We start from the raw sequence: 12,278 nt of genomic DNA, 5'->3' as shown, positions 1-12,278 counted from the left end.
ACGGATTTACAAACGGTTTGGTTTATTACAAGCATTATTAACGTGGCTATGATTCAAGCGGTTTGTAAAAAAAACATCTTTAAAACATTTTTTTTTATAAGTATGCAGGATCATAACTACATCTTTGATGTTTATAGCAAACCAACCCGTTTGTAAATCCGTCAATATTTCAGCGAGTTATGAGTATTTTTGTCTGTGCAGCTCACTCACTCTCACTCAAGGCTGACCCTCACAAGATGGCGGCGGTTCAGTGACGCTGGTGACTCCGCCTTAAGCTATCTAGTGTTCTATAGATATCTATGGAATGTACAGTATAATTAATCCCATTCTACGCCGGTGACGTCACTACGGTACAGCCACGCTGTGGCCAGCGAGCGAGATGTATCAATTCACAACGTTGTAGCAGGAATCTAACTTTAACGTTCTTTGGTAGAGTGACGTGTTTCTAGTCCAGTACTTTACTGTAACGTGTGAAGTTCACAGCACCTAACGTCGCACAGTACGGTAAGATTGCAACCATTTGATTTGTTTGACAGCAGGAAATCGCACGTTGACTGGTGCTGGTGTAGTGAAATGCTTGGTTCTGTATGACTCTGAGCCTCCTGAGATTGTGCTTCAAACAATGAAGTACAACATGAAAATAAATTGAAATGCGAAAATGCTAATGATATTATATATATACTACCTATAGTATGAGGTTGGGAGAAATTACATTGAAATGTTCACAAACATTGCTCGCCCTTGACATATCGATAATTTATAAAGGGCAGCCAATGTAATTATAATCCCAGCACTGTTTGCATAATATGCTTTTCGCCTTTTCCTCAAAATGAGCTACGCAATTGATTGATTGATTGATTGATTGATTGAAAACTTTATTAACAGATTGCAGAATGGGTACAATACAGTACAGCTCAATACACACATTTGTTAAGGGGATGCAGACCATCAGGGTCCCCAATCTGTCACGTTATTGCATTTGCAGGTGACCTGCCAATGCTGCCATGCTGGAATTAGGGGTTTATATCTGGCTTTCCCTAATCGATTACATACCAGGTCACTTAATTCCTTCTGTTTATAAAAACAAGATTTGGTCTTCAAAAAAGTATTTATCATAATCAGGGCCGACTTATATTCGGACCAATACTGTTTTTAACATCTGTAATAACAATATGCATAATCTGTTTTATAAAATAAAATCAAATGATCCTTTATTAATCCCCTTGGTGAAATTCGGGTGTCAAAGCAGCATGGGGGGGGGGGGGGGATACATAGCTTCACTTTAAAATATAAATACAAATACAATATAATATAGAAAAGTACAAAATACAAGATAGTCCAGTGATATGAGTCCAGTGATATGAGTCTCAAAATACAAGTTATATAGTCTCTTCACCTCATTCCAATAATTTTATTTTAATAAAATAATTATAATAATAATATTAGATATTTTAAATATGGATCACTGTATCGATTTAATATTGGCATGCAAAATATCTGGATATAATTTTGTATGGATTCTCCCCCCCACCCCTAATTACTGTGAGTTACCCTCCTATACATACATTAAACAACCATAATAAAATGCCACCATATGACACTATGACATCTTTTTTAGAATACTTTTATTTTTTTTGATGGAATGTTCTTTCACCCTAGCATAAATGTCTGTGAAGAACTCCAAACCCAACCTCAGCGATTCTCAGGCGTCTGAGATAGTAAAGAGGCTCTTTGGGTTGACATCGTCCCTGGTCCGCCCACTGCCCAGCTACGATGACCAGAACTTCTACGTGGCGGTCGAGGAGGGCGACGAGTATGTCCTGAAGGTCATGAACTCAGCCGACAGTCAGAACCCCACTCTGCTGGAGGTGCAGACGTACAGCATGACCTTCCTGCACCAGCAGGGGCTTCCAGCTCAGACCGCCCTGCCCACCGTCACGGGACAGCTCATGAGCCTGGAAGAGATCGGTGAGAACTTTAAAAAGAATATGCATGTCTGACAAGTGAGGTGCACAGTACATTTTTATAAATGTATCCATATACATAAAGCAGGTCAGATCAGCAGAACTGCCATTAAACAGGTCAACAAACAGTTTGTTTTTTGTTTAACCTTTATTTACCCAGGGTAGGTTCGATGAGCACAGATGCTCTTTTTCAGCTACGCCCTGCTTCACATTCACACAGTTCCATTTATACCTGGGAGCTGCCCAGTACAACCACAGTCTGACACCATTGGCCACTGAGCAACTCCACTGGAGCAGTTGGGGGTTAAGTGCCTTGCTCAAGGGCACTTCAGCGGCAGATTTTTCCTGCCGGTCCTGGGGATCGAACCGGCGACCTTCCGGTCACAAAACCGCTTCTCTAACCATTAGGCCACCGCTGCCCCAAACCTGCTACATTATGAGTACGCCTACACGGTATGAGCCTTGCCCGCCAGGATCCCCCAACACTTGTTTTAATCAAATATTATTGATCATAAAATATGGCTTGACTGTAACTGGTTGTTCATGCTGGAGAGTATAGCTGATAATGTGGACGGTCGACACGTTCACTCACAGATGAACCCTTTCACTACCACACAACAGACGGTTTACCGTCTGTAGTGTGGTAGTGAAAGTGTAACTGAGGGGTACAATTCCCTGACTGTATGGTTAGATATGATACTTACTACCACTACCTCTTGTACTTTAGACTCTGGCCACCCAGTACTAGGTATGAATATGTTGAACACTCCCACCTGATAAACGGATCCAACACAAATGTACCAAATCGAAAGTTTGAGTTTTAATACATAGCAAAAGGTATGTACAACGATCACTTAATTACATTTATGATTTGAAATAGTATGCACTTTTATGGCAAATGAGTATTTGTAGGTAGATCAATATCGAATGTCCAATCTCTGATTGCGCAGGAAGCAAATATACAACCTGGAATATTTAGGGAACAATAGCAATGATACTTGAATGATTATATAGCTGGATACACTAGGGGAAGGTTCCGACTGCTTGTAGGACAGCTGGAGGGGGGGGGGTTAGAGAGTCACTGGCTGGATCCCGTCTGGCCGAGGGTATCTTGGGAGAGTCCACAGATGTGCGACACGGTGCCCAACGATCCTCGATCCACAGATGAATGCAGTTGGACCCTCTGTGGCCGGCGTCCTCCGGTCCACGACGGAGAGACGTGAGGCGACCTCAATGTGCAGAGCGCCGTCTCACCTGTCGTCCTCTCCGGGGGGGGTATTTCCAACACACCGCAGTGTTGGCCTTTATCCATAGAATAATCAAAGTACTCAAAGCATAATCCAAGCCGGGGAAGGCTAGCCGTCGTCGGTAGAATAATCCAATATACAGGTCCACTCGCTCTTTGGCCTGGAGCTCCTCGGGTGCAGCTTCACGTGGGGTCAACCACCCTGGATAAGCGTCCAGCTGATGCCCGAAACGATGGGGGTGCTGATTACTATAGAACTCTTACCGCACGAGGCACTATATATGAATAGACTATTATTAGCTTAATAGAATACGTCCAACTCGACGATATAGTGCCAAATATGACTTCAAATATTAATATACACGATGTCTCAATGCCGATACTGGGCCGAATTGGCCTTACTGCCCACACGTGGTTCGCGGGGAGGCTTTTGCGTCTGTCACTCTGTTGGAGGGTAAGGAACTGGACTAAAAGAAAGCTCTACTTTAATAGCGCAGTATATATACGCACTATGAACAAATAGTACCATTAGTGGTGCGGTAGACATATTCCTACGCGGAACTAGGACTTGTCCATACATGTTGAGCGGTACGATTGAACTTGGTCTGAGGGGTATGGCGACCTGGCACCAAGGTCTCGTCCAATGGTAGAATGGAGACTATTATGGGATGTTCAGTAGACTAGAAGGGATATTCAATGCATATTGTACAAGGAATATACAAGGGATATCAGGGGATATACAAATACAATTAAATATATATATATAAATAAATATATATATTCGGTTTAATCTGATCCTTCAGAACAGCCGCCCCCTAATTGGTCCCAACCTAATTAGTTAAGCAGAGACAGATTAACCGCACTGTCTACCACTCAAGGGTTCGCTGTAAGGGTCAGTCAACTCACAAAGTCATAGGGTCATGGTCATCATCGATTGTGTCTGGGAGTCGGGGCAGTTCTATGAGCCTCGCCACAGGACGGGTGTAAATGCGCCCCTGGACGAGTACTTCAGCTGCTCGGACCTTGCCATCGGCACCGGTGATCACTTTGCTTACGCGGCCAGCCGGCCACATAGCTCTGGGTAGTGACTGGTCAATAATCATGACGACTGTTCCTTCCGTCAAATTGTCTCTCTCTTTTTCCCACTTATGGCGGGTCTGTAGAGACGGTAGGTAGTGCAGTAGGAAACTGCTCCAAAACTTGTCGGCTAATACTTGGCTGTACCTCCACATTCGTCGGCCGTTCGCTTCTTCAGGCCGGTACATTGTCTGGGGTAACGCGGGATATAGAACGTACTTCTCGTTCCCAAGTTCCACCGAAGTGGGGTGCGTTTGGGGGGTTGAATTGGAAGTCAATCTGGGCTGGAGCGAGGTGGGTCTTAAGTTCTGGGCCCATAGCTTGGAAGCTCTCCCTCAGCTCTCTTTCTCCGCCTTTGAAGTTTGTCCCGTGATCGGACAATAATGTAGACGGTTTTCCTTTCCGTGATGTGAATCTTCGGAAGGTCATAAGGAATGAGTCTGCGCTCATGGTCGGAAGGAGCTCGATATGTATCGCTCTGGTGGTCATGCATTTGAATACAATACCCCACCGCTTCTCGGTGCCTCTTCCTTTCTTTATGTGCAGCGGGCCAAAACAGTCCATGCCTGTTGAGTGGAATGGCTTGTCGCCGAGTCGGAGGCGACATGGAGGTAGGTCAGCCATCCGTGGTATGCTGGGCTGCGCGCGCCACTTTCGGCAGTCTAGACAGGTTCGCTGGAAGCGTCGCACCGCCTCTCTTCCTTGAAGTATCCAGTAACGACGTCTGATCTCCGCGAAGACTCTCTCTGCTCCTGCGTGGTGTACATCCTCGTCGTATTTCTTTATAATCAGCTCTGTGACCTTGTGTCGGCTGTTCAATACGATCGGGTACTTAATGTCATCCGGTAAATTGGGGGCTCTCCGCAGGCGACCACCCACTCTGATGAGGGTATGTGTGTCACTCTCGGGGGCCAGATGAATCAATCTGCTGTCTGATGGGACGGGCTTTCCTCCCTGTAGACAGTCTAGTTCATCGGGGAACGAGTCTCTCTGGGCTCGTTGCAGTAGAAGCAGTTCTGCTTCCTCGTAGTCAGCTGCTGACATATCAGCGGGGGACTGAATCTCTGGGTGGTGCCGCAGGAATGTCCGTTGCTGCGCACTCTCTATGGTAATGCAATCGTCTATGTTGGGGTCTGCGGAGACAACAGTGCTCAATCCACAGAACATAGGTTTCTTATTCTCAGCCTCCTCGTCACTTGCTTCCCTCGGGGTGGGCGTGGGCCAATCTCCTTCCGGGAGCTTGAGGAATGCTGGTCCGTCACTGTAGATGTTATGACGGGTTAAGTCATCTAGGGACATTCCCCGAGTGATGACGTCAGCTGGGTTGTGTTTTGTATCAACATAGCGCCAGTTTGCTTCTCCGGTTAACTCTCCGGTTAACTCTTGAATCTCAGTGACTCTGACTCCCACGAAGACTTTGTATTTGCATGAATCCGATTTGATCCAGGCGAGTACTGTCGTGGAATCTGACCACAGGATTGTTCTATGCACCGGAATGGTGAGCTCACGTTGGATGAGCGTGGCTAGATGCGCTCCTGCGAGGGCTGCGCAGAGCTCTAGACGTGGGATAGACTGTTGCTTGCGTGGGGCTATTCTCGAGCGGGCGAGGATGAATGCTGTGTAGATCTCTCCCCCCTCTTCTTGGGCCCGCAAGTAGGCTACTGATCCTTAGGCGACCTCGGAGGCGTCACTGAAGACGTGTAAATCCATTTTACATGTCTCTGGCCTCACCGTGGGTGGGAAGTAGCTTCGGCGTATATTAACGCCTGGGAGTGAGTGGAGTTCCATCTCCCACTCTCTCCAGGTGGATGCAAGGTGTGCGGGAATGGGGTCGTCCCAGCCCTGGTCCTTGTCCCACAATGCTCGTACAATCATCTTTGCCCTGGTGGTGTACGGTAGTATACATCCTAACGGGTCATATTGTCGGGCGAGTGTTCTGTACACACTCCGTCTGGTGGTCGGTATTGCCGTCGACCTTCCCTGCTCCGTGGTCAGGGGTTTGTGTCTATAGTGGAGCGAATCTGTTTTGAAGCGCCACACTAGTCCTAGTGTCATCTCTTGGGCTTCTCCTGGGATTGTGGCCATCCAGGTCTCGCTGCTCGCTGCCTTGTCCTCGGAGGAGAGGCTGCGCAGTACGTGCGGATCGCTGCTGGCCCACTGCCTGAGATCAAAGCCGCCTTTGATCAGAGAGGCGCGGAGTTTAAGTAGGAGAGCCTCGGCTTCTTCCTGGGTCGAAACGCTTTGTAGACAGTTATCTACGTAGAAGCTGTTCTTCACACTGTGTCGGACCTCTTCGTCCGCTGCTGGGTCCTCTGCGACATGTCTCTGTAGTGCAAATGTAGCACAGCATGGGCTGCATGTAGTTCCGAAAGGGAGGACTTCCCATTGGTAGATGGCTGGGTGCTCATCTCCTGGCCTCTCTCTCCATAGGAACCGCAACAGGGGCTTGTCCTCCTCTACTAATCTCACCTGCAGGAACATCCCTTTGATATCCCCGCTGATAGCCACCTTGTCCTGGCGGAAGCGGAGTAGTACGCCTAGTAGGGAGGGGCCGAGTGTAGGACCGGGCAATAGCTCTTTATTCAGATTTTGGGATCCGATCTGGTAGCTGCAGTTAAACACGATGCGGTCTTTGCCGTTGTGATGAACCTTGTGGTGGGGCACGTACCATGATTCAGTCGTCTGGTCGGCCTCTTTAATGTCAATCTTTGTGACGTGTCCCGCTGGGATGAGCTTCTCAATCTCAGCGCGGTATACACTTTCTTGGGCGGGGTCCTTGGCTAAGCGCCGCTCTGTGTTTAGTAGGTACCGCTCTGTGGCGTCTTTCTTTGCGTGAAAGGTAGGCATCCCTTCCCGCCGCAGGAGTGGCGTGGCGTATCTCAACACGCCGCTGACTGGGACTCTCTTTGTTCCCGTCTCGAGGAGGTTAATGGCGTAGATGTCATCTTTAGAGCGAATGTCTTTCTTTTCGTTCTTAAAGGGCATTTGTTCTAAGGTCCATAGCCTCTCTACATGCTGCAGGAGTGCGGTGTCTCCCTCTGTGACTCGGGAGTGGAGACAGCTAGTGGCTGTGGTTCGGTTGAGAGATTTGGCGAGTGGGCCTTGGAGAGTCCATCCTAGGCGGGTCTCGACTGCTGCAGGACAGCCTCTGGGTCCGGTATGAACCCGGTCTATCGGGACAATGAGGTCTGCATGGTCGGAGCCTATCAACAGTGTCGGGGTAGCACCGTCTATGAGTGGGATCGGTAGCTTGCGTAGATGTACATATTTCTCCATCAGCTTGGCTACGGGGTATGTGTACCGCGACAGTCCTATTTCTTGGCTGGTGAAAGCGTCTGTAATCCTGTACCGTCGCTCGGGCTGGCCGCTTGCTGCGATAGAGAATGAGACATTCTCGCCCTTTATCGTTTTCAAATCTCTTCTTATTGTCCGAATTGTCATTTGGTTTTCGCTCCCCCGCAGCCCTAGCTGGGCCACAGCGGATGCGAGCAGAAGGGTCTTCTCTGACCCGTCATCAAGGACGGCGTAAGTGTCCATGACTTTATTCTGGTAGCTCAATGTCACACGGACTACCTTTAAGAGCACTCTGGCTCCGCTGCTGCTGGCGGGGTCGATGTACATGACGCTTGCTTTGCTGCTTGATGGTGCGGGTGGAGGCCGCCGTCTATTACTGTTGTGGAGTATGTCCAGATGGGCTCCATCGCACCGACTGCACTTTTTCTTTAAGCGGCATTCGGCTGCCATGTGTGATCGCGCACAGCGAAAACAGCGTCTGTTGGACTTTATCCATTGACTCGCTTCCTCCGCATTCATCTTGGGGAATGAGTCACATTGTGACAGCCAGTGTTCTTTCTCACAGTAGGGGCACACTATCTTCCACTTCTCCTTTCTTGAGGGGGTACTGTGGCTCCTACTGCTTGGCACTGACTCCGATTGGTGCATGACAGTCACCGATCTTCTTCCATCATTTAGTCTCCTGGTTCCTTCTCTGGAGCCAGGGGTGCTCCGTCCGAATGTATCTAGCCGTAAGCTGCTGACTTCTCTCGCCAGGAAGTCGGCTAGATCGAGGAGGTTCGGTTCGGGGCCATTAGGGTCTCGGTGGTCTCTCTGCCGCCTAAAGCGCTCCTGTCGGGCGGGCGGTAGCTTCTCCAAGATCTTCTCTACATTTGAGTTGGCGTATAGTTCATGCCTACCCTTTTCCCTCTGCGCTCCCAGCATCCCTACCAGGGACTGCACTCTGATGGACAGGTCGTCCAGTGCTCGATTGTCTGTTGCTGGGGGTAGGCGGTCGATGTGCCTGATCTCCTGGATCACGTAATCCCATATACGTCCATATCTCTGGTCCAACGCTACCAGCGCTGCGGTGTATGGGGTCGTGGAAGCGGCGTAGGCGAGCACTATGTTGTGCGCGCGGGGTACCTTTAAATGCTTCAGTAGTATCGCGTATTTATGGCGTTCATCAATGACATCCACCAACATTGTCTCCAGACACATGCGGAGCTCCGTATACTGGGCCCGGTTCTCCTGGGTGAAGTCTGGTACCATAGGTGTGCCAATGTATGACGCGGATTGTTGATACATCGGCGAGCGTTGGGGGAGAGGCCTCCTAGGCGAGTCTCCTCCTGCTCCTTGGCGTGGGCTGGTACTGGCTGTGTACCATGGCCCGCTGGTCCAGGTGCGGGTCGTGCGTCGTGCTCACCCGTGAATAGCGTCGGGGGTCTGTAGCGCAGCTCCGCGGGGGTATAGCCTGGGCTGTACTGGACCTCCTGGTCCGGTAGAGTACTGTGCTGTCGTCGGGCGTGGTTCTCCTCCTCTTCCTCTTCGTCTTCCGTTAGGTCATCCAGGGCTTGTAGTCTCTGATTTAGCCTCTCCGCAGTGTATGCTGCTCCTTCCCGGTGGCTGGGTCTCGCTTGGACCGGTTGGGGAAGGGGGTCTGCGGGGGGTATAGACCTCGTCTGTTGGTCAAGTTCAGGGTCGCTTACTCGGCTAGGGGATGCCGCCCTGGAGTGATGTCTAGACGAGTTCCTGGAGCCTCTGGTGGAGGGAGGGGGTGTTGTCCTTCTGATCAGCTGTTCTATTAGTTGCGCTTGTGCTCTGTCGCGCTCGGCTTCGCGCTTGGTGAGATCCGATTCTCTCTGGGCACCGGTGGCGGCGCGCTGGGCGTCGGCCCGGTCTCTTGCCATATTCTCTTCCATCTGAATGCGTCTTATTTCCAGGCGTATGTGCTCTTCTTCGCTCCGTTGCTGTATCTGCAATCGATCGCGTTCACCCTGGAGTCTATCGCGTTCAGTAGAGGCTTTCAGGCTGACGAGGAATGCCTGCTGTAGTGTCCTCTCTGCCTCGCTGGGAGAAGACGGTTGTATAGGGGAGCCGTCCCTTGGGGTACTCCGTGCGGAGTCTTGGAGCTCTATCTCCACGGTGCTCTCCTCATCTTCTTCCGTGCCGAGTTCTCTCTCGGTAGTGTTGTCTTCCTCCCGGGACTCGTCGGGGACTACTTCTTCGGTATTGGCGGGGTGTAAAGTCATGTCTGGTTCCCCCTGGTCCCCACCGTGAGCTGGGTCAGTTACATTAGAACCCATAGGGGCCTCTATGGTCGGGGTAGCCTGGTCGTTAGGGTTAGACATAATTTTACTTTCTAGTTTTACCGCGTTTACTGTTGGTAGAAGACTAGGTTGTTGACTGACAGCGTAAGCCTCTAGGTACTGAGGGAGCTGTCGTTTGCGCCGCGGGCGTTGTTGGTTAGGAGGATCGTTTCGTGGAGTGTTCATCATAGGCCATTTTAATATTAATAACACTATATTAATATTACACTGATTACCATCCGGCTCGAAGGACCAATTGTAACTGAGGGGTACAATTCCCTGACTGTATGGTTAGATATGATACTTACTACCACTACCTCTTGTACTTTAGACTCTGGCCACCCAGTACTAGGTATGAATATGTTGAACACTCCCACCTGATAAACGGATCCAACACAAATGTACCAAATCGAAAGTTTGAGTTTTAATACATAGCAAAAGGTATGTACAACGATCACTTAATTACATTTATGATTTGAAATAGTATGCACTTTTATGGCAAATGAGTATTCGTAGGTAGATCAATATCGAATGTCCAATCTCTGATTGCGCAGGAAGCAAATATACAACCTGGAATATTTAGGGAACAATAGCAATGATACTTGAATGATTATATAGCTGGATACACTAGGGGAAGGTTCCGACTGCTTGTAGGACAGCTGGAGGGGGGGGGTTAGAGAGTCACTGGCTGGATCCCGTCTGGCCGAGGGTATCTTGGGAGAGTCCACAGATGTGCGACACGGTGCCCAACGATCCTCGATCCACAGATGAATGCAGTTGGACCCTCTGTGGCCGGCGTCCTCCGGTCCACGACGGAGAGACGTGAGGCGACCTCAATGTGCAGAGCGCCGTCTCACCTGTCGTCCTCTCCGGGGGGGGTATTTCCAACACACCGCAGTGTTGGCCTTTATCCATAGAATAATCAAAGTACTCAAAGCATAATCCAAGCCGGGGAAGGCTAGCCGTCGTCGGTAGAATAATCCAATATACAGGTCCACTCGCTCTTTGGCCTGGAGCTCCTCGGGTGCAGCTTCACGTGGGGTCAACCACCCTGGATAAGCGTCCAGCTGATGCCCGAAACGATGGGGGTGCTGATTACTATAGAACTCTTACCGCACGAGGCACTATATATGAATAGACTATTATTAGCTTAATAGAATACGTCCAACTCGACGATATAGTGCCAAATATGACTTCAAATATTAATATACACGATGTCTCAATGCCGATACTGGGCCGAATTGGCCTTACTGCCCACACGTGGTTCGCGGGGAGGCTTTTGCGTCTGTCACTCTGTTGGAGGGTAAGGAACTGGACTAAAAGAAAGCTCTACTTTAATAGCGCAGTATATATACGCACTATGAACAAATAGTACCATTAGTGGTGCGGTAGACATATTCCTACGCGGAACTAGGACTTGTCCATACATGTTGAGCGGTACGATTGAACTTGGTCTGAGGGGTATGGCGACCTGGCACCAAGGTCTCGTCCAATGGTAGAATGGAGACTATTATGGGATGTTCAGTAGACTAGAAGGGATATTCAATGCATATTGTACAAGGAATATACAAGGGATATCAGGGGATATACAAATACAATTAAATATATATATATAAATAAATATATATATTCGGTTTAATCTGATCCTTCAGAACAGAAAGGGTTAACCTTTTTTTATCTACTTTTTCTCCCATCCCAATTTCATATTGTCCAATTCTACCCTCCCCTGTCTCGAACGTTGTTAGACCATGCCTCCCACTGGTCGGCTGCAATGTGGACGAAGTCTTGCATCACGTGTCCCCTCTGGTACACGAGGAGGCAGCCGTCGCATCTTTTCACCTGCACAGCGCAATCTCTCAGTGGCGAGGAGTAACGTGTGGGAGGCTCACGCTGCCCCCGATACTTCCTGATTCTGCTGTACAGGCGCACCAACCGACATGTAGGAGTCGCTGTCCACAACGTCCGATCCCCACCCACCGGCTTTCCCACCCCCTAATACTGCCAATTGTATTAGTATGAACGACCAGCCAAGCCGGAAGCAACGCAGAGAGCTGGGCTCGAACCCAGCATATCCTGCGTTAGTGGCGAGCGCCTTGCCCACTGCGCCACTTAGCCGCCCTAAAGGGTTAACCTTCTGTAGTGTGGTAGTGAAAGGTTAACTGTCTGTAGTGTGGTAGTGAAAGGGTTAACCTTCTGTAGTTGTGGTTGTGAAAGGGTTAACCCTTTGTCATGTAGCAGTGAAAGGGTTATCCTTCTGTAGTGTCGCAGTGAAAGGGTTAACATTTTGGTAGAGTGGTAGTGAAAGGGTTAATTTATTTCCGCTCTCCTCCTCCATGCCCACGGAGCCTGTTTGTTTTCAAGATCCAATTTAATTCCCATTCAGCCAACAGGCTATAGGAAACCGCTATA

At 49.2% G+C, this 12,278-nt stretch overlaps 1 protein-coding gene across 1 annotated transcript in view; it reads left to right on the top strand.

Moving 5' to 3' along the window:
* Positions 1 to 414: 414 nt before the first annotated feature.
* Positions 415 to 12,278, top strand: part of hykk.2 (hydroxylysine kinase, tandem duplicate 2) — a gene marked incomplete at its 3' end in the record, with an annotated part of 44,125 nt that continues 32,261 nt past the window's right edge. Inside the window, exons 1-2 of the mRNA XM_084308474.1 lie at positions 415 to 504; positions 1,660 to 1,968. Coding sequence (XP_084164600.1) covers positions 1,665 to 1,968 — 304 coding nt within the window. The 5' untranslated portion in view covers positions 415 to 504; positions 1,660 to 1,664. The remainder of the gene's footprint in view (positions 505 to 1,659; positions 1,969 to 12,278) is intronic.

Source organism: Notolepis coatsorum (genome assembly GCF_963971535.1).
Source record: "Notolepis coatsorum genome assembly, chromosome: 2".
NCBI classification, from domain to species: Eukaryota; Metazoa; Chordata; class Actinopteri; order Aulopiformes; family Paralepididae; genus Notolepis; species Notolepis coatsorum.
This window is presented reverse-complemented; position numbering and strand designations above follow the sequence as displayed.